Genomic DNA, 24,548 nt, shown 5'->3' on the forward strand with positions numbered 1-24,548 from the left:
CATTGGTGAAACTTAGACACATGACTTAGTCACGTGCCCTACTTCAAAAGAGCCCAAGGAACTGAAGAAATTTCTAGAGCTGGCAAAAATGTTCAAAAGGGACAGGGAGTGGTGGCTCATGCCTGTGTTCCCAACATTTTGAGAGGATGAGGTAGGAGGATCGCTTGAGCCCAGGAGTCTGAGGCTGCAGTGAGCTGTGACAGCACCACTGCACTCAAGCCTGGACAATGGAGTAAGCCCTTGTCTCAAAAAATTTTTAAAAATGTTCAAAAGGTACCGAGTGGCCAGAAAAACAGAACAAATGCCTCCTATCTTCTATCTTTTGACATCTCGTCAGTAACATACACCTTTGTTCCATAATCAAATTTAACATCTTCATCTACAACAAAATGGTCTTGCCCCATATACTGCCACTACCTCACTAACATAAATGCGAAGCTCCTCCAAGTGTCATAAGTTACTGTGACCATTTTCTTTCTTTTCTTTTTGACATGGAGTCTCGCTCTGTCGCCCAGGCTGGAGTGCAGTGGCGCAATCCTGGCTTACTGCAACCTCTGCCTCCCGGGTTCAAGCAATTCTCCTGCCTTAGCCTCCTGAAGAGCTGTGATTACAGATGTGCGCCACCATGCCCAGCTAATTTTTGTATTTTTAGTAGAGACAGGGTTTCACCATGTTGGTCAAGCTGGTCTCGAACTCCTGACCTTGTGATCCACCCGCCTCGACCTCCCAGCTTTTAGTTTAATTAGGTACCACTTGTCTATTTTTGTTTTTGCTGCAATTGCTTTTTTGGAAACTTAGCCAAAAATTCCTTACCAAGGCCAATGTTGAGAAGAGTATTTCCTAGGTTGTCTTCCTGGATTTTTATAGTTTGAGGTCTTATATTTAAATCTTTAATCCATTTTGAGTTAACTTTTGTATACGGTGAAAGGTAGGGGGCTCAGACTCAATCTTCTGCACATGGCTAGCCAGTTATCCCAGAATCATTTATTGAATAGGGAGTCCTTTCCCCATTGCTCGTTTTTTTTGACTTTGTCGAAGATTGGATGGTTGTAGGTGTGTGGCTTTATTTCTGGGTTTGCTACCCTGTTCCATTAGTCTATGTATCTGTTTTTGTACCAGTACTATGCTATTTTGGTTACTGTAGCCTAGCAATATAGTTTGAAGTTGCATATATAATGCCCATCAGCAGTGGACTGGATAAAGAAAATGTGGTACATATACACCATGGAATACTACATAGCCGTAGAAAACAAACAAACAAACCAAAAAACCCAAAAAACCTGTCCTTTGCATCCACATGGATGCAGCTGGAGGCCATTATCCTAAATGAATTAATGCAGTATCAGAAAACCAAATACCTCATGTTCTCACTTATAAGTGGGAGCTAAACATTGAGTACACATGGACACAGAGGTGGGAACAACAGACACTGGGGCCTGCTTGAGTGGGGAGGGTGGCATGAGGCTATGGGTCAAAAAACTATTGGGTACTGTGGTCACTACCTGGGTGACGATATCATTTGTACACCAAACCCCAGTGACATGCAATTTACCCATGTAACAAGCTGCACATATCCCTTAAACCTAAAAATAGAAAAAACTAACAATAAATGAGGTATGTCTAATTGTTGAACGCTATGAAAGGTAACCAATGGAGCTATTGAACATCGTGAGAGTGGCCTGGCGCTGTGGCTCACACCTGTAATCCCAGCACTTTGGGAGGCTGAGGTGGGCGGATCACGAGGTCAGGAGTTCGAGACCAGCATGGCCAAGATGGTGAACCCTCGTCTCTACTGAAAATACAAAAATTAGCCGGTTGTGGTGGCACGTGTCTGTAATCCCAGTTACTCAGGAGGCTGAGGCAGGAGAATCACTTGAACCTGGGAGGCGGAGGTTGCAATGAGCCGAGATGGCACCACTGCACTCTAGCCTGGGTGACAGAGCAAGACTCTGTCTCAAAAAACAAAACAAAAAAAGAGGAAAATAGTGAGAGCACCATATTTGGAAAGTGGTCCAGGCACTGGGGTGAGGGGTGAGTGTCAGCCAATTCATCAGCTATCAGAACAGGAAGTCATCAGGTAATACATCAAGTGGATATATTGAGAAGGAGCAGGATCTACCTATTATATAACACAGAGATAACCACTCAGATATATAGATTAGAAATAGTTTAGAAAATTCAAACATCTGATTATTCAGGGAGTAGACCTGGGAGCATTGGAGAAACGGTGGGGAGTAGACTGCATGGAAAGCTCTTTCTTAGTATGTGATTTTTCAATTATGCACATAGGTTTCTTACGTAACATGTAAAATTCAATTAAAGAAGAAACAAAGTTGTGTTCTGGGGTCCCAAAGGTTCAGTGATTAATTAGAAGAACTCACAAAACTGAGTCAAGCTGTTATTCTCATGGTTATGGTTTATTACAACAAAAAGATGCAGATTAAAGTCAGCAGCAGCAAAAGGGGCGTAGGGCAGAGACCAGGAGAGACCAAGCGCAAGCTTCCAGTTGTCCTCTCCCAGCGGCATCATGTGGACAGTGCTTAATTCACCCAGCGATACGTGGCAGAAAGTACAGAAAATACTCCCCAACAAAAAGCTTACCTGAGCCTTGGTGTTGAGGGTTTTACTGGAGGTTGGTCACATGGACAAGAGCACCCATTTGGATGACCTTAGTTTCTCTGTCTCCACCCTTCCCAAGGTCAAGCTGACACTGCATGGTCCAGGGTCCCCACAGTAAATCACATTGTTAACTCCTACAGAGGCAGGATATTCCAAGGACGTAGAGGTTATTTCCTGGGAGATGGGCTAGAGTCAAACCTTTCTTTGGAGTGTGTGGGGTTTGGACAATTCAGGCCTACTTAGTTTCCTTGATTGCACACAAGTGATAGTATGTAGGAAATGAGTAGTCTCATATATTGCTGGTGAAAGTATAGTGTTATATAAACGTCTGGAAAGAAATCGAGTGTGTAGTGCATAAACATTATATTTGGTTTGTTTTTGTTCTTGTCTGAGACAGAGTCTCACTCTGTCACCCATGCTGGAGTGCAGTGGCATGATCACAACTCACTGCAGCCTCAACCTCCTGGGCTCCAGCTATCCTCCCACCTCAGTCTCCTGAGTAGCTGGGACCACAGGCACGTGCCACCACACCCAGCTAATTTTTGTGTTTTTCGTACAGGCAGGGTTTCACCATGTTGCCCAGGCTGGTTTCAAACTCCTGGGTTCAAACAATCCTCTACCTCAGCTCCCCAAAGTGCTAGGAATACAAGAGTGAGCCACTGCACCCAACCTATATTTGTATATACATTAAATTGTATATGCTAAGCCGGGCGCGGTGGCTTACTCCTGTAATTCCAGCACTTTGGGAGGCCAAGGTGAGTGGATCACTTGAGGTCAGGAGTTCGCGACCAGCCTGGCCAACATGGTGAAAACCCATCTCCACTAAAAAGACAAAGTTAGCTGGACATGGTGGCAGATGCCTGTATTCCCAGCTGCTTGGGAGGCTGAGGCAGGAGAATCACTTGAACCCAAGAGGTGGAGGTTGCAGTGAGCCGAGATGACACCACTGCACTCCAGCCTGGGTGACAGACTGAAATTCCATCTCAAAAAATAACAACAAAAAATTGTATATATTATTGTATGTGTGTGTATATATTAAGTTGTATATACACATATTAAATATATATGCATATATTACATTTTATACACATACATTTGTTTCCTCATGCAATTTGTTTCAGCAGAAGTAAAAATTAAAGATATAAGTAAAAGAATATTTACAGAAGCATTATTTTTGGTGGCAAAAGTACTTTAATATCTTTAAATGCTCATATAATGGAAGATAGTTTAACTCTTACAAAGAACGAGTTAGCTTTTTTTTTTTTTTTTTTTTTTTGAGACGGAGTGTCGCTCTGTTGCCCAGGCTGGAGTACAGTGGCGCGATCTCGGCTCACTGCAAGCTCCGCCTCCCGGGTTCACGCCATTCTCCTGCCTCTGCCTCCGGAGTAGCTGGGACTACAGGCGCACGCCCCGCTAATTTTTTTGTATTTTTAGTAGAGACGGGGTTTCATCGTGTTAGCCAGTAGGATCTCGATTTCCTGACCTCGTGATCCACCCACCTCGGTCTCCCAAAGTGCTGGGATTACAGGCGTGAGCCACTGCGCCCGGCGAAAAACATTTAAAATCCCTGAAGGAAAAGGAGGGGAGGCCAGGCGCGGTGGCTCACGCCTATAATCCCAGTTTTTTGGCAGGCCGAGGCGGGCGGATCACTTGGGGTCAGAAGTTCGAGACCGGCTTAGCCAACGTGATGAAACCCTGTCTCTACTGAAAATACAAAAATTAGACGGGCGTGATGGCATGCGCCTGTAATCCCAGCTACTCGGAAGGCTGAGGCGGGAGAATCGCTTGAACCCGGGAGGCGGAGGTTGCGGTGAGCCGAGATGGCGCCACTGCACTCCAGCCTGGGTGACAGAGTGAGACTCCCTCAAAAAAAAAAAAAAAAAAAAAGTTTGTGGAACCAATTCCAATCCAGTCCAGGGGAGCACACACTGGCGACCAACATCCCCGCTCAGGTCCCTTCAGGGTCGAGAGAGTGCGCCTGGAACAGACTGGGAAACTCCAGCAGGCAAAGTAAGGTGCCAGGAATAAAGACACCGCCTGACACATTCTCCATGTTCCTTACACCCACCCCTCTCCCCACCACGCTTCCATCCGGCTCCAACCCTGTCCTCTCCCCAGGAGCCTCAGATTGAAATACTGCAAGGAAGACACCGATTCTCAAAGTCACAGGCCTAGGAATCTGAGCTACAAAGAAAAAATGAGCCCCTGCTCCCCCAACTCCCCCCTACTCCCCTCGGCCCCACTGCCCTGCACCTGCCCCCTCCTCCGTAATTTGAACTGTCCTCCCAGAAGCTGGAGAGACGGCCCGCCTGTGAGGAAACAGAGAACCAGCATGCGGCAAATGCCTGGGGTAGGTAGGAGCAGACGGCGAGATTAGCGCAGGGATGTAAGAAGCAAGTGGCTCTCAGACCAAAGAAGACTCCTCGGCAGACGGCACACTAGGCCTTCATAGAGGCGTGCGCTGGACAGGAGCTCGCCAGTTACCGAAAGAATTGTCTGAGAAAGGCTCTGATCTGACCCGAAAGGCCCTTGGTTCCCGCGGCAACGCCTCAGCGTCTGGCAGTAACAGGCTCAGTGCCCGGGCTCTCTGGATCTGCAGGTCCCGCCTCCGCCAGCCTCTCACAGCCCGGAGGCACCTCCCATTGGCGCCTGACTGGTTGGTTAGGGCGGCTTTTCTTCCGGCTGTGACAGATCCAGCCTGAGGAGCGCTCCTGGGTCTTTCTTAGTTGTTCCTTCCCGCCCACCTGCCCCTCAAAGCCACAACCCACTTGCACGCCACCGTGTGGACACCTTAAAGCGACCTTCTAGATCTGAACCGCGCTGAGGGAATGGTCACCTTCGCTCCCATTAGGTGGCTTGGCCCAAAGGACCTAGCGACTGCCCAGACAAAAATTTCTTCCTACAAGCTCCATGTGTCTGTGGTCTCTCAGACTCAAAAACAAACCCAAAAGAAAAAGCCAACCCCCACCCCCCGCAAAAAACAAACAAAAACCCCAAAAACGCCGCCAACCCACCTTTCACGAGAGGAGTCCTTGAGAAGAGCCTCTCCAGCCAGGACCAGGTAAGGGAATCTGTGCACTTGGCCAGACCCAGAACACACAGTGGCAGGGACCTGACAGCCACACTCTTACCCCATAGAATCTCCACCACTGACACACAGATCAGGATGCATCACCATGAGAGATGACACCACAAATCTGGCTCTCACGGATTGATTCCATACTGTCTCATCGATCCCACACACATCCCATCGCTGACACCAGATTCCCTCATCGCTGACCCTACATACCCACAATCATTGATTCCATGGACCTCATCAGTATCCCAAAGACCACCTATCAGTAATCTACAGACCCTCCTCTGTCACCCCAGGGACCTCACAGATTCCCCATCCCCGATTCCAGGATCTATAGAACCTCATCTCTTACCCCCACAGATCTATTAATAAGAGGGTACATTCATGGAAAACTGTGTTGACCATTTTACACACCCACTGCATGTGTGTATGTGTGTGTGTGTGCGCTGATTAATGGACTTAGGTAAACTTTAGCGTTTTGGTAGGCAATGCAGTTTTTCAATGCCTTTTCTTTTTCTTTCTTTTTCTTAACATCTTTAAAAGCCTTACCCCAGTAAGTGTGGATTGCAATTCATTAATGCCTATCCTTTATTGAGTCCTTGTCATGCATATTTATTAATAATAATTCATAATTCTTACAACTCAGAGACACCAGAGACTCACATGAGAAGAATGGCTGTGGATTTTTATTTACTTATTTATTCATTTTGGCTTCTGTAGATTATAAAAGTCATTCATTTGCATCAAGTCACTAAGTGTATACTTTGTTTTCTAAAAAAAAATTCTAATTACAAAAAAATTGTTTTTAGACAGGGTCTCACTCTGTCACCCAGGCTGGAGTGCAGTGGTATAATCATGGCCACCATAGCCTCGACATCCTGGGCTCAAGTGATCCTCCCACCTGAGCCTACCTAGTAGCTGAGACCACAGGCATGTACCAATACATCCACCTAATTAAAAAAATATATTTTTTTTGGTAGATATGTGGGTCTCACTATGTTGCAGAGACTGGCCTTGAACTCCTGGGCTCAACTGATCCTCCCACCTTGGCCTCCCAAAGTGAGATTACAGGTGTGAGCCATTGCACCCAGCTGATAAAATCTTAAAAAGAGTAATTTTGGGACCTAATGTAAAATTTCCACTGAGATGATGCGTCAGAAATTAAGGTAGAATAAGATGGTCCTAGGGCATCTGAAACAACGGAAACTAAATCTTGGGCCAGGCGCGGTGGCTCACGCCTGTAATCCCAGCAATTGGGAGACCGACGTGGTTGACTCACTTGAGGTCAGAAGTTCGAGACCAGTCTAGCCAACATGGTGAAACACTCTACTAAAAATACAAAAATTAGCCTGGAGGTTGCAGTGAGCCAAGATTGCGCCACTGCACTCCAGTCTGGGCAACAGAGGGAGACTCTGTCTCAAAAAAAAAAAAAGAAGAAGAAGAAGAAGAAAAAACAAAATCTTAATTTCTTCATCAAGTGTAAAAATGTGGACTGGACTCTGGAGGAATAATACATAAAAAGACACACAGGCAATATTTTTTTTGTAGTTTTATTGAGAAATATTAATAACATACCACAGAAGCCACCCATTGAAAGTGTAAAATTCAACGGTTTTCAGTATATTTGCACAGTTGTGCAAACAGCACCACAATAAATTTTAGATCATTTTCATTACCCCGAAGAAAACCCCATATCCCTCCATTTCCCCCCAACTCCCCTAACCCTGGGCCACAACTAATCTACTTTCTGTTTCTATGTATTGGTCTATTTTGGACATTTTATTTAAATGGAATTACATAACGTGGTCTTTCGTGACTGGCTTCTTTCACTTAGCATCATATTTTCAAGGTTTACTCAATGTTGCATGTGCAGAGGGGGCACTTTACATAAGGATAAACCTAGGAGGGAGGTGCTTATTGATTTTGAAACTTCACTCCAATATTGTAAAAGGGAAATGATTGGTTTCAAATAGAGGAAAAACCTGTTCAAGCTAAAATCCTCCGTTTTCACCAGTTTGTAATGTGGGGTTTTATTGCGAAGAATGGCAAGGTTTTTATACATATTTTCTGCAAATTCTCCCTGTGTTTGGGGAACGGTCACAGAATGTGGAGGTGTGGGCTTCTGGACTCAGTGGCTGGAGATTCAAGTCCAGGAGAACTCAGGTCCCAGGTTAGGCAGAGAAAAACAGTCCAAGAGTGCCGATAGAACTCTTTGAAATAGAAAATTTTAAATGTCCCCTCCCAAAGAGTCCCAGATAACCACACAAAAGAGGAGTTTGCTGAGCTGGTCCGTCGCGATTGTCCAATAAGATGCAGACAGACTAGGAAAGAAGGGAGTTTCTTTCTGCAACCGGTTAGACAGAGAAGCCAAGTAACTCACCAGACCAACTCAAAGTTTCAAGTTTTTTTTCTAGTGCTTATATACATCTTAAGCTCAATGCTACGGTGGGACTGCACCTACAAGCAGAAATGTTGCATTCAATCAACATCTAATCTTTAACTAGGGCCTAGGGTCTGGAAAGATTTCTCTAGAGTCTTGGAAAGTTTCTGAATCTTAAGAGGCCGAGGTGAATGTGTAAGAATGCTATTATTATTCGATCAGACTTTAGGGTCTGAGAGGACCCAGGCGGGGTCTTAATGGGTTCGTATTCGCATTCCATCCCTGATACTCAGGCACCAGTTTCTCAATTACTTTAACGTTTAACTTATGCATTCATCAAAATTATAGTAAAGTGTTAATGGAAACTGTCCTGGTTGCTAATGGAAACCTGGCCTGCCACACTGCCGAACTGAAGCCCACTGCAGAACACTGAAAATGCCTGCAAACACTGACTTTACTGACAACTCTTAAATTACAGAAAATCAAGTTCATGCTGCCTCCCCGCTCTGTCCTACGGAACTGCTAGTTACAAACGTGCACGTTGTCCTAGGTTCGGTTTTGCAAAGATGGAGCCCTTCAGCGAAAGCATTTATTTGATTTCATGCATTAATGTTTCCTTTATCCATTTCCTTTTTACTTATTTATTTAAAGACGGAGTTTCCCTTACTGCAACCTCCGCCTCCCGGGTTCAAGTGATTCTCCTGCCTCAGCCTCCCAAATAGGTAGGATTACAGGCATGCGCCGCCATGCCCCGCTAATTTTTGTTTTTGTTTTTTTCTTTTGAGACGTAGTTTCACTCTTGTTGCCCAGGCTGGAGTGCAATGGCGCGATCTTGGCTCACCGCAACCTCCGTCTCCCGGGTTCAAGCGATTCTTCTGCCTCAGCCTCCCGAGTAGCTGGATTACAGGCATGCGCCACCACCCCGGCTAATGTTGTATTTTTAGTAGAGACGGGGTTTCTCCATGTTGGTCTGGCTCGTCTTGAACTCCTGACCTCAGGTGATCCACCCGACTCGGCCTCCCAAAGTGCTGGGATTACAGGCGTGAGCCACCGCGCCCGGCCAATTTTTGTATTTTTAGTAGAGACGGGGTTTCACCACGTTGCCCAGGATAGTCTCGAACTCCTGAGCTCAGGCAATCCAGCCGCCTCGGCCCCCCAAAGTGCTGGGATTACAGGCGTGAGCCACCGCGCCCGGCCTATTTTATTTTAAGACGGAGTCTCACTCTGTCGCCCAGGCTGGAGTGCAGGGGCGGGATCTCGGCTAACTGCAACCTCCGCCTCACCGGCTCACTGCAACCACCGGCTCACTGCAACCTCCGGCTCACTGCAACCTCCGGCTCACTGCAACCTCCGGCTCACTGCAACCTCCGCCTCGCCGATTCACGCGATTCGTGTGCCTCCGCCTCCCGACTAGGTGGGATTACAGGCGCCCGCCAGCACGCCTGGCTAATTTTTGTATTTTTAGTACAGACGGGGGTTTCATCATGTTGGCGGCCGGACTGTTCTCTAACTCCTGACCTCAAGTAATCGGCCCGCCTCGGCCTCCCAAAGTGCTGGAACTACAGGCATGAGCCACCGCGCCTCGCCCCATTTCCTTTATTTTATTTTATTATGTTCAGACGGAGTTTCGCTCTTGCTGTCCAAGCTGGAATGCAGTGGCGCGATCTCGGCTCACCGCAACCTCTACCTCCCGGGTTCAAGCGATTCTCCTGCATCAACCTCCGGAGTAGCTGGGATTACAGGCGCACGCCACCACGCCCGACTACATTTCCTTTATTTTATTTTCATACTTTACTAGCCTGTTTGTTGATCACAAGACTGGCGGTGCACAAGGTTGGGTCTCGGTGTTCACCGGGCGGTGGGCATGGGCGAGGTGGGAGCGTCTCCAGCGCCTGGTGCTAATCTCCAAGAAAGTGCAGGAAACAGCACCAAACGTGATTGCAAAGTTTTGGTTTGGCGCGGCGGGTAGGCGTTCCAGCGCAGAAATGCGCAGGAAAGTTTCTGCTGTGCTTGTAGGATGGTCGGCCCGAAGCGCTTCTTTTGTTTTTTGAAACAGAGTTTCGCTCTGTCACCCAGGCTGGAGTGCAGTGGCGTGATATCCGCTCACTGCAAGCTCCGCCTCCCGGGTTCACGCCATTCTGCGGCCTCAGCTTCCCGAGTAGCTGGGACTATAGGCGCCCGCCACGACGCCTGGCTAATTTTTCGTATTTTTAGTAGAGACGGGGTTTCAACGTGTTAGCCAGGATGGTCTCCACCTTCTGACCTCGTGATCCGCCCGCCTCGGCCTCCCAAAGTGCTGGGATTACAGGCGTGAGCCGCCGCGCCCGGCCGGCCCCAAACACTTCTTATTGGCTAATCTGGAGCAAACCTGCATGTCCATTGGCTGAAAGCTCCATCTATTTGAGGGTGACTGAGAGCGTCCCTTCCTTCTGTGTTGCCTGGAAACGGACTGTCCGCCTAGTAACATCTGATCACGTTTCCCATTGGTCACCGTTTCCGGAAGCCCGCTCTCCCGTTTCCGGAAGCCCGGTACGCTCTGGGTCTGCAGATGGCGTCCGGGGTCTGCAGATGGCGTCCGGGGTCTGCAGATGGCGTCCGGGGTCTGCAGATGGCGTCCGGGGTCTGCAGATGGCGTCCGGGGTCTGCAGATGGCGTCCGGGGTCTGCAGATGGCGTCCGGGGTCTGCAGATGGCGAGTGTGATTCCGCAGTCTTGGGCTGTTTGGCCAAGCGCCCGCCGGACATGGTACGCCGAAGGGTCATCGGCGTGGAGTCCTCGCTTTCAGCGTCCGCGGCTGGGAAGTCGGCCATCGCTACGGCGGGAACTGGGACTCGGGATGCGTCCCGGCCCTTCCCCATCGGTCCACCGCACTCGTGGGTGCCCGCATTGGTGCTGACATAATTTCCTGACCTCTGACCCGTATTGTCTCGCGATTAAAGGTAAAAAACGGGGCTTTTTCATCCCACTGGGGTAAAACGCCCTTTTATTTCTAGCCAGGTGTTTTGTTGCAGAACGCCTCGAAGGGAGGGAGTGACCGGCAGGTTGAGGTTTATTAAATAAAATACATTCCTGGTTTATGTTTATAATAAAGCACTCCAACCTTTAAAAAATCTCACTTTTTGCCAGTTGTATTATATAGTGGACTGTCTCTGATAAGGACAGCCAGTTAAAATGGCATTTTGTTGTTGTTCCTAATTAAACCAATTTTTAGTTTTGGTGGTTTTCCTAACAGCAGCAACTTCTCAGGCTTTATAAAATCATATTTCTTGTGGGAAATTTCTGTGAAAGGCACAGCGAGTTCGGAATTGTTTTAAAGGAAGTAAGTTCCTGGTTTTGATATCTTAGTAGTAGTGTTTTCCCCAATGTCTTTGAAATCTTATTTTTGGAGCACGTATGTAGAGTAACTTTTGTGAAAGAAACAACTTTGATTTTTTTTTTTTTTTTTTTTTTTTTGAGACGGAATTTCGCTCTCGTTGCCCAGGCTGGAGTGCAATGGTGCAATCTCTGCTCACTGCAACCTCCGCCTCCCGGGTTCAAGCGATTCTCCTGCCTCAGCCTCACGAGTAGCTGGGATTATAGGCATGTGCCACCACGTCCAGCTAATTTTGTATTTTTAGTAGAGATGGGGTTTCTTTATGTTGGTCAAGCTGGTCTCGAACTCCCGACCTCGGGTGATCTGCCTGCCTCGGCCTCCCAAAGTGCTGGGATTACAGGTGTCATCCACCACACCTGGCTGATTTCATATATATATCTTTCTAAATCCTTTAAAACGTTAGTGGATCTCTTAACTTTTGTAGGATTTATTTCATAGTGTGAATGCGACACCTGTAGGCTCCAGGTCTCTGTCTTCATGAGGTGTGAAGATTCAGTGCTTTATAAAACAATCCCCACATTCTTCATAGGCCTTGTTCTTAATTCTCAGCACGCTTGTGCTTCTGACATTGTTACTAAAATTAAGCTAAGTTTTTCTGGTTATGTGAGAGCTGTGTAAATGTCCAGCATTAGCCACTAATGTTTCTCCTTGCTATTTCTCCGTATCTTAATACTGACTCTCAATCCATTACTCAGATGGGTGTCTTTTTCCTGGATGTCTGGAAACTAAGCCTGGCTATCCCTCTGACCTCCCTGCCGAGCTACCATTTTTTTCCTCTCTCTCTTTTCTTGTCTACACTTGAGTTGGTAACCTCAGCTCTTTCATGAGCAACCTTGATGCCTTTGACTCCCTCTGAGTTTATTACCCACAGTTCCATCAGCCAAGTTTAGGGGCCCATGAGAAGGGCTCGTGTAAATTTTCACATTCCTCTAACCAAAATGTAATGTTTCCTTCCATCTTGAATATAGGCTGTAGACCCCTCGGGTATGGGGTATTGTTGGCAGTGAGACCACAGCAGGTTTTATGTCACCTGACAGCATCTACAAATAGCCTTCATGGTTGTCACTGCTTCCCAAGACATTTCCAAGTAACAGTTCCCAGTGATGACGTGCTACTCGCTATTGTTACTTAATGTGTTAAGGTGGCTGTCATAGGCACTATTACTATGTCAGAAATTACACCAAAATTTAGTGGCTCAAACAATCATTATGTTATGTGGATTCTCATGCTCACAGTCAGGATTTCAGATATGGCTCAAGGGTAGCCCACTTGTCTCTGTTCCATGATGTCTGGCCTCAGCACGGAAGACTCAACGGCTGGGGTCTGCAACCGTTTGGAGGCTTGTTCCCTTGTGGGGAAAAGAAAGAGAGATCAGACTGTTACTGTGTCTATGTAGAAAGAAGTAGACATAAGAGACTCCATTTTGTTCTGTACTAAGAAAAATTCTTCGGCCTTGAGATGCTGTTAATCTGTAACCCTAGCCCCAACCCTGTGCTCCCAAGAGACTTGTGCTGTGTTGACTCAAGGTTTAATGGATTTAGGGCTATGCAGGATGTGCTTTGTTAAAAAAAGTGCTTGAAGGCAGTATGCTTGTTAAAAGTCATCACCATTCTCTAATCTCAAGTACCCAGGGACACAATACACTGCGGAAGGCCGCAGGGACCTCTGCCTAGGAAAGCCAGGTATTGTCCAAGGTTTCTCCTCATGTGATAGCCTGAGATATGGCCTCCTGGGAAGGGAAAGACCTGACCATCCCCCAGCCTGACACCCGTAAAGGGTCTGTGCTGAGGAGGATTAGTAAGAGGAAGGCCTCTTTGCAGTTGAGATAAGAGGAAGGCATCTGTCTCCTGCTGGTCCCTGGGAATAGAATGTCTCAGTGTAAAACCTGATTGTATGTTCCATTTACTGAGATAGGAGAAAACCACCTTAGGGCTGGAGGTGAGACTTGCTGGCGGCAATACTGCTCTTTAATGCACTGAGATGTTTGTATACGTGCACATCAAGGCACAGCACCTTTTCTTAACCTTGTTTATGACACGGAGACCTTTGTTCACATGTTTTCCTGCTGACCCTCTCCCCACTATTACCCTATTGTTCTGCCACATCTCCCTGTCTGAGATGGTAGAGATAATGATCCATAAATACTGAGCGAACTCAGAGACCGGTGGGTCCCCTGGGCCCACTTTTCTTTGACTATCTTTTTTTTTTTTTTTTTTTTTGAGATGGAGTCTCGCCCTGTCGCCCAGGCTGGAATGCAGTGGTGCAATCTCGGCTCACTGCAACCTCCGCCTCCCGGGTTCAAGCGATTCTCCTGCCCCAGCCTCCCAAACAGCTGGGATTACAGGCGCGCACCACTATGCCCAGCTAATTTTTGTATTTTTAGTAGAGACGGGGTTTCACTATGTTGGTCAGTCTGGTCTCAAACTCTTGACCTCGTGATCCGCTCGCCTGGGCCTCCCAAAGTGCTGGGATTACAGGCGTGAGCCACCATGCCCAGCCTTCTTTGTCTATACTTTGTCTCTGTGTCTTTTTCATAGTCTCTCATCCCACCTGACGAGAAACACCCATAGGTGTGGAGGGGGCAGGCACCCCTTCAGTTGGGCAAATAGTCTAATATTTATTTATTTATTTATTTTGAAACAGAGTCTTAGTCTGTCTCCCATGCTGGAGTTCTGTAGCACCGTGTCAGCTCACTGCAACCTCCATGTCCTGGGTTCAAGCAATTCTCTTGCCTCAGCCTCCAGAGTAGCTGGGATTACAGGCGCCCACCACGCCTGGCTAACTTTTTAATATTTTTAGTAGAGACGGTTTCACCATGTTGGCCAGGCTGGTCTCGAACTCCTGACCTCAGGTGATCTGCCCGCCTGGGCCTCCCAAAGTGCTGGAATTACAGGTGGGTGCTTGGCCAAGGGGCTGATATTTCTTAAGGGCTTCCCCTGAGAAAGAAGAAGCCAAACCTACTCAGGCAAATCTTGTTTATTTATTCTTCTAGGTCCAGATTTTGAACAAATCTCTCTAGAGATTGAACAGGGTAAGGCTCACCTTTCAATAGTTACACCAAGAAAGGCCTAGCTGATGACTTAAGCTATGGTTTTAGGCAGCACGAGAGTGGTCAGGTGGACAGTAGGGAAGTCTACATGTAACCCAAATGGAAAAGAGAAAAGGCCCCTGAGAAATCAGGGCAAATTGCCACAGTGTCTTTTTCTTGATGGTGTGACTGGCATGTGGGTTCCCTTCCCACTGTGTTCGCCAAAGGACATGAGGCCACAGACTGCAGTGCCCATGAACAGAGGAGCTGTGGGGATGGTAGTTTGATCGCTCCATTCAAATGCACACCCCGGTGCGTGTGCGTCTCTTCTGATGCAGCGCCCCAGTGGGTAAGCTCTGTGCTTCTCCACACAGTGGATTAGGAGTGGAAACATTCTGTCTGTTTAGCGCTTGATGGTTTGGTTGGGACTTCATGTCATGGTGATTAGAGCCAATGATCCTAACAGTTTAAAATTGTTGAGCTTGTGGGTAGGTATTTGGGAGATAGTGTATGTGTTACCTAGTGTTTGTCATCTGCAGTGGTTTTGTTACTTTTTGCATAAACTGCGGAGAATGTTTACTATCTGCAGATAGTAGAGAAATCACCAGTCACTCTAAAATCCTCCCATTTCTTGGTCTAGAGCTGCGCCTGGATCCCGCCGCAGTGAGGAGACCTGAAGACCAGAGGAAACACAGCAAGTAGGCCCTTTAAACCACTCACCTGTGTTGTCTTCCAGTTTATTCTGTTTTATTTTGTTTCCATCATTTTAAGGGGTTAAAATCATCTTGTTCAGACCTCAGCATATAAAATGACCCATCTGTAGACCTCAGGCTCCAACCATATCCCAAGAGTTGTCTGGTTTTGTTTAAATTACTGCCAGGTTTCAACTGCAGATATCTCTGGAAGGAATATTCCAGATTCCCTGAGTGGTTTCCAGGTTAAAGTCCTATAGGCTTCTTCTGTTTTGAGGAGGAGTTCCTGTCAGAGAAAAGCGTGATTTGGATTTTTAACTTTAATGCTTGTGAAATGCTGTAAAAAATAATTTTCTACCCCTAACATTAAAGTACTGTTAGTGAGAAATTAAAATTCCCTCAGGAGGATTAAACTGCCATTTCAGTTACCCTAATTCCAAATGTTTTGGTTGTTAGAATTTTCTTTAATGTTCATGAAGAAGTGTTTTATATTTTCCATCAAGATTAATTCTCTTTTTTTTTTTAGACGGAGCCTTGCTCTGTTGCCCAGGCTGGAGTGTAGTGATCTCAGCTGACTGCAAGCTCTACCTTCCGGGTTGACACCATTCTCCCACCTCAACCCCCGGAGTAGCTGGAACTACAGCCTCCTGCCACCACGCCTGGCTAATTTTTTTTTTGTATTTTTAGTAGAGACGGGGTTTCACCATGTTAGCTAGGATGGTCTCGATCTGCTGACCTCGTGATCCACCCGCCTCGGCCTCTCAAAGTGCTGGGATTACAGGCGTAAGCCACTGCGCCTGGCTGTTTTTTCATTTCTATTATGATTTGTTCTGTGGAATGTCAGGGACTTAGCGGTATTTTTATCACATGTTTATAAAGCTGAATAGTTTTGTATGTCAGCTCAGCACCCTTTAGTGTCAGCCATGCTAGTCTCCTGCTGTGCATAGATCGAGGCCTGTCCACACCCGAATCTCCTGGGTTCCCACTGTCAGCACCTGAAGGTACCCACCAGATGTGTCTGTCACTTCCCTACATCCACCTCTCTCGTGGTTCTCATGTTTCTGCCTCCCTAGAGACCATTTCTCTGTAGAGCAGCGCTTTCCAATAGAAATACAATGCCAGACACATAAGTTGTTTTAGATTTTCTAGTAGTCACTTTAGAAAAGTTAAAAAGAAACAGGTGAAATTAAGTTTTATTGCACCTAAAATGTTAGCATTATCCAAAATATCACTTCAACATCTTATCAAAATAAAATTATTAATGAGATTGTTTACAGTTCCAATAAATAGGCGAACTGAGAGCATACACAGTAGTATTCTGTTCTAATTTCTGCTTCACTGTGAGTGTCTTGACATAGTCTTAAAAGATTATTGCTGTGAAATATTATACATGTAACTCATAACCTCTACAATTCTGCAGTTGTAATTGGTTGTCTTACCTAATAATCAGTTGCTTTGCTTCATAATATTTAAATTGGCATCTCTATTTTCCAAAAGGCATAAATACTAGTATAGTTTTTTAGTTAAGCCAGGAGAAAGTTCACTTAATTTACTAACATAACTTATACATAAAAATTTAATAAATCTCCCTGCTTCTTTTCTTTTGCATCATAACAACCACTGAAAATAATATTTCTATGGCAGTTGGGGGTAAATGGACAATAGCTTTTGTGACCAGAGGTGAATGGCCCAGGGGCTCCAGCACTCCAGGTCCCACTGAGCCTGCCCCACAGCTGAGGGCATCGGTATTTCCACACACCTATAATGTACAGTGCCCCAGAACAGAGATCGGATGCTCTCCTTTATTCAAATGGGGTGTTGAGAGTATTGTCATTGTAATTGAATTAGTAAGTAAGTATTTATACACTGTTAAAATCTGGTTGGATTTGTGTCCCTTCACAAAACAAATTGCTTAAATGAAACCACAGAGTTAACATAATTGACTACATCTGCTTCTATGAGATGCTGTTCTAACATTTAATTAGAATCTAATTTGAAATGTCAATAAAAAGTTTATTCAACTGAATTATATTTAGACTTTTTGTTGTTGTTGTTGTTTTGAGATGGAGTTTTGCTCTTGTAGCCCAGGCTGGAGTGCAATGGCGCGATCTTGGCTCACTGCAACCTCCTTCTCCCGGGTTCAAGCGATTCTCCTGCCTCAACCTCCCGAGTAGGTGGGATTACTGGTGCCTGCCACCACGCCCAGCGTGAACCACTGCCCCCGGCCTTTATAGATTATTTTACTTTATTTTAGTTACTTATTTTTATGACATTGTTATAAAAACGCTTATTTTTAAAAAAAATCAACCAATATAACAAAGAACAAAGAAGATAATCAACAAGCATTCCCACCTCCATGATTTAGAAATAACTGTCATCAATACAGGAAAATACCATGCCATTCTTTCTCCTCTGGGCACATGGACAGACAGATAGAAGGATGGGAAAATAGATAGATGGTCCAGGCGCAATGGCTCATGCCTGTAATCCCAGCACTTTGGGAGGCCAAGGCGTGTGGATTACCTGAGGTCAGGAGTTTGAGACCAGCCTAGCCAACATGGTGAAACCCCATCTCTACTTATAATACCAAAAAAAAAAAAAAAAAAAATTGGCCCGGAATGGTGGTGGGCTCCTGTAATCCCAGCTACTCAGGAGGCTGAGGCAGGAGAATAACTTGAACCCAGGAGGTGGAGGTTGCAGTGAGCCGAGATTATGCCATTGCACTCCATCCTGGACAACAGAGTGAGACTCCTTCTCAAAAAAAAAAGAAAAAAAAACAGTTGATGAAGGATGGATAGACTAAAACAATTCTGCATTAATGAGGCTACGATAGTGCGTATTTGTATAAAAAGCATTAATTTGCATTTGTTGGCATTTTGAAGCTCTGTTGTTGGATGCATACACATTTAGTATCTATATGTCTTTATGATTTGTAAATCATGTAATGTGTCTCTTTACATAATGATTTTTAAATTATTTTGTAATGTTTCTCATTACATTATGTAATGCCCTTATTAACTTTCCTTGGAAATCTTTTTTACCCGTTATCCATACAACCACTCTTGCTTTCTTAATACTGATGTTAGCATGATATACCTTTTTTCTTTTGTTCGTTTTTTATTTTAACTGTCAACTTACCTATGCTGTGTTTGAAGTGAGGTTCTTGTACGTGGCATATAGTTCGGTTATGTTTTATTTTATTTAAACTGCCATCTCTGTCCTTAACATCAAAGGTAAATTGATGTTCTTAGACCATGTACCTTTAAAGTAATTCTTGATGTGTTAAAGCTTAATTCTGCCATTTTATTATTTGTTTTCTGTTTGTTTCCTGTTTCCCTGTTCTAGTCTTCCACTGGATACTTGATCACTTTTAAAATTCCATCTTGTTTAATTTATACTGTATTTGAGTATATCACTTACATAGTTCTTTTGGTGGTTGCTCTAGGTATTACAGTATATATCTATAACTTAGCCTATTGCTATCCACATTTAAGTACTTGCAGTGGAGCATTGAAAACTTACTTTCATTTAGGTCTTTACCCTCTCTACCTTTTAGATATAATTGTTTCCAATGTTTCCTTTTTCATATTGAGCATTCCAACATATGCTTTTATAATTTTTGCTTGAATCATCAAATATGATTTCAGAAATTCATAAGAAGGAGATTCTTATGGCTTTGTGGCCCTAGATACTGCCTGTAGTATACTGACCAGTGGCTCCAGACCTCTTTTCTTTGGTGGGAGAGGGTCTGGCACTTGGGTGGGCCTTGCCAAAATTTTCTTTCTCTGTTGTTGACCATCATCTCCCTCTGAAGTTTACTGCCTGACCTGTTTCTGTGTCTGGTTACTCCAGGTGAACTTGTGCTATTTCTGTTGTCTTTAGGTTGAGAGTGGTAGAGCTTGTTATTTAACTTCATTCTATCATCTTTACCCCAAAGTCTTACATTTTTAATAAAATTAAAAGCCATCATTTTTGGTCCTTTGTCAGTGACAGCTATCTAAAGAAAGACATTAGCAGCTTTTTAGATATTTAAGGAAGTTTCTGTCATTCTTTGGTTGTCATATCTTTAGGAAACATTTTTTTCCCTAAATTACTCCAAATTAACTTAATCCTACAGTTGGTCTAATTTAATTTTTTTTTTTTTTTTTTGAGACAGGGTCTCGTTCTGTAACCCAGGCTGAAGTGTAGGGGTGGAATCTTAGGTTACTGCAGCCTCAAACTCCTAGGCTCAAGAGATGCTCCCACCTCAGCCTCCCAAGTAACTGGAACTGCAGGTGTGCACCGCCATGCCTAGCTAATTTAAGAATTTTTTTGCAGAGGTCGGGTTGGGTCTCACTATGTTGCCCAAGCTGGTCTCAAATACTTGAGCATGAGTGATTCTGTTACCTTGGCTTCCCAAAGTGCTGGGATTACAGGTATGAGCCACCATGCCTGGCCCAGTTACTTGCTTTTTAAATAGCTCAGAAGTTTTTCATCCTTTTAACCAAAGTTGCCAAATCTAAAGCATTATTCCTTTTGGTCATCAAGTAGAGGAATGGATGAATATATTTCAGTTTGCTTATTACTAAAATATGTTAGTAATAGCATATTTTATTCAAATCACTGCATATTAGCTCTGTCTTATTTTCCATTTTCATGACAAACACACCCAAAGCTCAGCTCACTGTATTTACTTTCCTTTCATGATACTGTTTGCTAAGTTTTTTCTGTTTGCTTCACCATATTTTGAACAATTTTCTATTAAACTAGGATATTTTAAAAGTTTGCCTTTTCAGGCCGGGTGTGGTGGCTCACGCCTGTAATCCCAGCACTTTGGGAGGCCGAGGCAGGCGGATCACGAGGTCAGGAGATCGAGACCATCCTGGCTAACACGGTGAAACCTTGTCTCTACTAAAAGAAATACAAAAAATTAGCCGGGCGTGGTGGCAGGTGCCTGTAGTCCCAGCTACTCGGGAGGCTGAGGCAGGAGAATGGCGTGAACCCTGGAGGCGGAGCTTGCAGTGAGCCGAGATGGTGCCACTGCACTCCAGCCTGGGCAACAGAGCAAGACTGTGTCTCAAGAAAAAAAAAAAATAGTTTGTGTTTTCAATTGTCTTATTTAGACAAACTCTGTAGTTTCGCAGTTATCTTTTTCTGCCTGATGCCTTTGATGTTTGATGATGTTAATAATATATTATTTTCAAAGCCAATTTCTTATTTCTACACTGATATTGGAAAAAGAATAAAGTGATGAAGTCAACAGGTGTTATTAAAAAATGTGAATAACAGGAAAATGTTTTGTTGTTGGTTTTGTTTTGTCTTTGAAGTCTTTCACAGACTAGATTTGAAGGTTTATGAAGGATAGGGCAAAATTATCTAAGGAAAGTTACATCCTATGACCTCAGGCTGACTTCAAGTAAGAGTGGATTTGATAAAGGCATTGTCTTTCTTAGAGTATGTGCATCTTGGCAGAGGAGCCTGGAGAGGCAGTATAGAAGGATTGTTTTAGATGTTGGATCTCTGTAACCTGCATTTACATTTTGTTGAGCCGTTGTCATTTGGGGGAAAACACGAAAAAGAAAAGATCGTTATCATGCTACTATAATGCACATCACATAGAATTGCAATGATTTGTTGGTTGTTCATTCCAGTCCAAGAACTGTGAGTTTCTCCAGCCAAAGGTCTTGTATTTATTGATCTTTCTGTCCCACAGGCCTAAAACAGCAGTTGGCCCATGGACAGTTTAATAAATGTTTGCTGACTAATAGATAGGGTATCTAAAACCTTTTCCATGGCCTTGTCTCTGGAGATTAAAATTTTCCAGCACTTGTATATAAAAGATGTCTATGCGTAACTGTAGGGAAGACATTGTAATTTCTGAAGAGGAGGAGCAAACCGACAAGGTTATTGTAGCATCGATTATAATGCATGGTAGCAGTCTATTCTCAGACCTTTAGATGCCTATTTACCTGATGCACTGGCACCAATGCCCCCATTTTGGTGTGCCATCTTCCCTTCACCACTTGGGACAACACAGATAATAAAATCAGCTCCAAAAGCTTACATATGGTGGATCCCTTCACACCAGTTCACAGTACAAAGTAACCGCCTTGCTTGTAGAAAACATTATTATTATCGTTATTATTCTTGAGATGGAGTTTTGCTCTGGTAGCCTAGGCTGGAGTGCAATGGCGCGATCTCGGCTCACTGCAACCTCTGCCTGACGGGTTCAAACGATTCTCCTGCCTCAGCCTTCCAAGCAGCTGGGATTACAGGCGCGCATCACCATGCCCAGCAAATTTTTTGTATTTTTAGTAGAGATAGGGTTTCACTATGTTGGCCAGGCTGGTCTCGAACTCCTGACCTCAGGTGATCCGCTCGCTTCAGCCTCCCAAAGTCCTGGGATTACAGGCATGAGCCACTGCACCCGGCCTAGAAAACATTATTAAATAGCAAACAGTAGCAGTGTGCTTGGGGGTTTTAGGATTGATTATTTTCAAATCTCTAGAAAAGCTCAATGTATTACCTTAGGCTATAATCCCTGGGCAGAGTCTCATCTGTTAATGGGGGCTGGTCTAAGGGTCCTTCCAGCTCTCAGATTGATGATTTCCCAGGTTGATCTGCTCCCTGCCACCCACCCATCCTCGGTTTTGTTTGTTTTTACAGAGATAATGTCTCACTATGTTGCCCAGGCTGGTCTTGAACTCCTGGCCTCAAGTGATCCTCCTGCCTTGGCCTCCCAAAGTGCTGGAGTTCCTGATGTAAGCCACTGTGCTCAGCCCATCCTTGGCTGTTAAAGTGTGGAGGTAAACAGCAGATGCAAAGTTTTCCTCCAGGTTAGAAGTGGCAGATGCCCCAGTACAGAATAATGTCCCTAACCAGGCCTCCCACTGCATGAAGACCTTATTTTCTGGAGCTTAAACCTGGACAAAGGTCTGACCAGTAGCACTATGTTCCATGAATATCAGGTCAAAAATTTAAAACTGGGACTATCCAGAAGAACCTGGTAGCTGCAAGTGTAGTCTGCAGTCCAATGGTCAGCTATGAAAACAGGCTACTTGTACTTTCTGTTTGTCATGGAGTCTGATGTAAAAATTGATGACACTTTCTAACTTCTGGTGTGCTTCCCTTCCTTGTTCATTTTCCATAAGTAGCTTCCTCCATCCCTCTTCCCAACAGGCCACAGTCAATTCAGGACATTTTAACCATGAAAATGAGTCTCCGTAAGAGGAATTTAGAGGCCAGGCACGGTGGCACACACCTGTTATCCCAGCACTTCAGGAGGTTGAGGCCAGCAGATCACCTGAGGTCAGGAGTTCTAGACCAGACTGACCAACATGGTGAAACCCTGTCTCTACTAAACATACAAAATTAGCCAGGCATGGTGGCGGGGGTCTGTAGTCCCAGCTACTTGGAAGGCTGAGGCAGGAGAATCACTTGAACCCGGGAGGCGGAGGTTGCAGTGAGCTGAGATTATGCCTGGGCAAGAAAAGCAAAACTCCGTCTCAAAAAAAAAAAAAAAATAATAAGGAATTTAAAAATTAACATAGAGGAAGGAATAAAGGGGCCAGCCCCTTAAAAATCCCCCAAACCTCTTTAACAGGAGTTTAGGTTATAATATAAATGTGTTGAGGGTACTTTTTGCCTTTGTTGATGAAGGACTCTAGCGAGATTGTGCTGATGATATTGCTGTACTTGGAATGGACTGGTCCTTTCATTTCCTGGATTTGTCCCTTTATTCTTTTGAGTTCAGGCATAACTTATGTTACTACACTTTGCAGATACTGTGTTTTTGACAAATTGAAGGTTTTGGCAACCATGCGTGGAGCGTCCATCTGTGCCACGTTTCTATCACCATGTGGTCAGTTGGTGACTCTGTCACGTTTTGCTAATTCTTACAATACTTCAAATTTTCCATTATTATTACTCTGTTATGGTGATCTGTGATAGGTGGTCTTTGAGGTAACTGTTGTAACTATTTTGGGAGGTCATGAACCAGGACCCTATATGATGGCAAAATTAATTGATAAACATTGTGTGTGTTCTGACTGCGCCCCTGCCCAGCTATTTCTCCATCTCTCTCTCCTTTGCCCTCCTTACTCCTTGAGACTCAACAATATTAAAATTATTTCAACGAATAATCCTCCAATGCCCTCTTAGTGTGCAAATTAAAGGAAGACACATGTCTTTCACTTTCAGTCAAAACCAAGAAACGATTAGGCTTAATGAGGAAGGCCATGTTGAAAACTGAGACAGGCTGAAAGCTATACTTCTTGTGCCAAAGTTAGCCAAGTTGTAAGTGCAAAGAAAAAGTTCTCAAAGGAAATTAGAAGTGCTGCTCTGGTGAAAACATTCATGATAAGAAAACAAAGCCCTAATTACTATGGATATTGCCTAGGGTAGTACTCCACGCCCTCTGGGCACACAATAGATATTATCTGATGAATTGGAAAAGAGCAAACCAGAAGTGGCTTTATTTTCCCACTTGGACTCCCTTGGACTGCCTTGGACTAATTTTTAAGTCTTGGTTGGAAATCACCGAGTAGGTTCATAAGGTGCATGACAGAAATAAGCTTTATAGTGGTTTACTTTCATTTAGTTCTGGAAGTTTACCTTTGCCTTAGTTTTGGAAGTAAATTCTAGTTCGTAGAACCATTTTTGTTGCTCTTTCTTCAGTCTTGATATTCCATTCTCTTCTGTCCTTCCTAATGGAATTTACGCATTCTTTTACAACAGGTCTGTTGGTTATAAATTCCCAGAGTTTTCCTTCATCTGAGAATGTCTATTTTATGTTCCTTCCTGAAAGATATTTTTACTGGCTATAGAATTCTGGGTTGAAAGTTCTTTTCTTTCAGCACTTTTCTCCTACACAGAAAAATGCACTACTCCCTTCTGGTCTTCATGGTTTCTGACTAGGAATCCACCAGCATTAGAATCATTGTTATGGTAAAGCGATGGTTCTCAACTGCGAACATTTCCACACCCAAACAAGCATTTGGCAATGTCTAGAGACATTTTGTGCTTGTCACAACTGGAAATTGCTACTGGCATCTAGTGAGAAGAGGCTAGGGGTGCTGCTAAACATCCTACAACGTACAGCAAAGCCCACCAGAGCAGAGAATTATTTGACACAAAATGTCACTAGTTCCGAAGCTGAGAAATAGTTACATATGTGTCATTTCTCACTGAGTGCTCTCAAGAGTTTTGTCTTTAATTCTCTGAAATTTGGATTTGATATTCTAGACATGGATTTCATTGCATTTATTCTGTTTGGGTTTCATTCATCTTCTTGAATGTGTAGGTTTACATCTTTTCCCAAAGTTGGGTAGTTTTAAGGCCTTCTTTCTTCAAATATATTTTTAGCTGTGCTCCTTTTCTGTTTCTGGGACTCTGATATGAATG

At 44.4% G+C, this 24,548-nt stretch overlaps 2 protein-coding genes across 6 annotated transcripts in view; one reads left to right on the forward strand and one right to left on the reverse strand.

Annotated features, from left to right (window-relative positions):
- Positions 1-10,872: 10,872 nt before the first annotated feature.
- ZNF345 (zinc finger protein 345) overlaps positions 10,873-24,548 on the forward strand; it is a 104,940-nt gene continuing 91,264 nt past the window's right edge. For both annotated transcript variants that reach the window (XR_004667858.3, XR_004667859.2), the window contains exons 1-2: positions 10,873-11,013; positions 15,116-15,173. The gene's annotated coding sequence lies outside the window, so the exon portion shown is untranslated. The remainder of the gene's footprint in view (positions 11,014-15,115; positions 15,174-24,548) is intronic.
- Positions 11,086-24,548, reverse strand: part of ZNF790 (zinc finger protein 790) — a 53,311-nt gene continuing 39,848 nt past the window's right edge. For 3 of the 4 annotated variants that reach the window (XR_008622013.2, XR_008622014.2, XR_008622012.2), the window contains exons 6-7: positions 15,196-15,453; positions 11,086-12,795 (exon numbers count right to left, since the gene is read on the reverse strand). Coding sequence is in view for 1 of the 4 variants with exons in the window: in XM_063600213.1 (XP_063456283.1) it covers positions 15,422-15,453 (32 nt within the window). In the remaining 3 variants the exon portion in view is untranslated. Of the gene's footprint in view, positions 12,796-14,454; positions 15,454-24,548 lie in introns of those variants that run through there. The other variant, XM_063600213.1, reaches the window with a different exon arrangement.

Source organism: Pan paniscus, chromosome 20 (genome assembly GCF_029289425.2).
Source record: "Pan paniscus chromosome 20, NHGRI_mPanPan1-v2.0_pri, whole genome shotgun sequence".
In the NCBI taxonomy this organism is placed as follows: domain Eukaryota; kingdom Metazoa; phylum Chordata; class Mammalia; order Primates; family Hominidae; genus Pan; species Pan paniscus.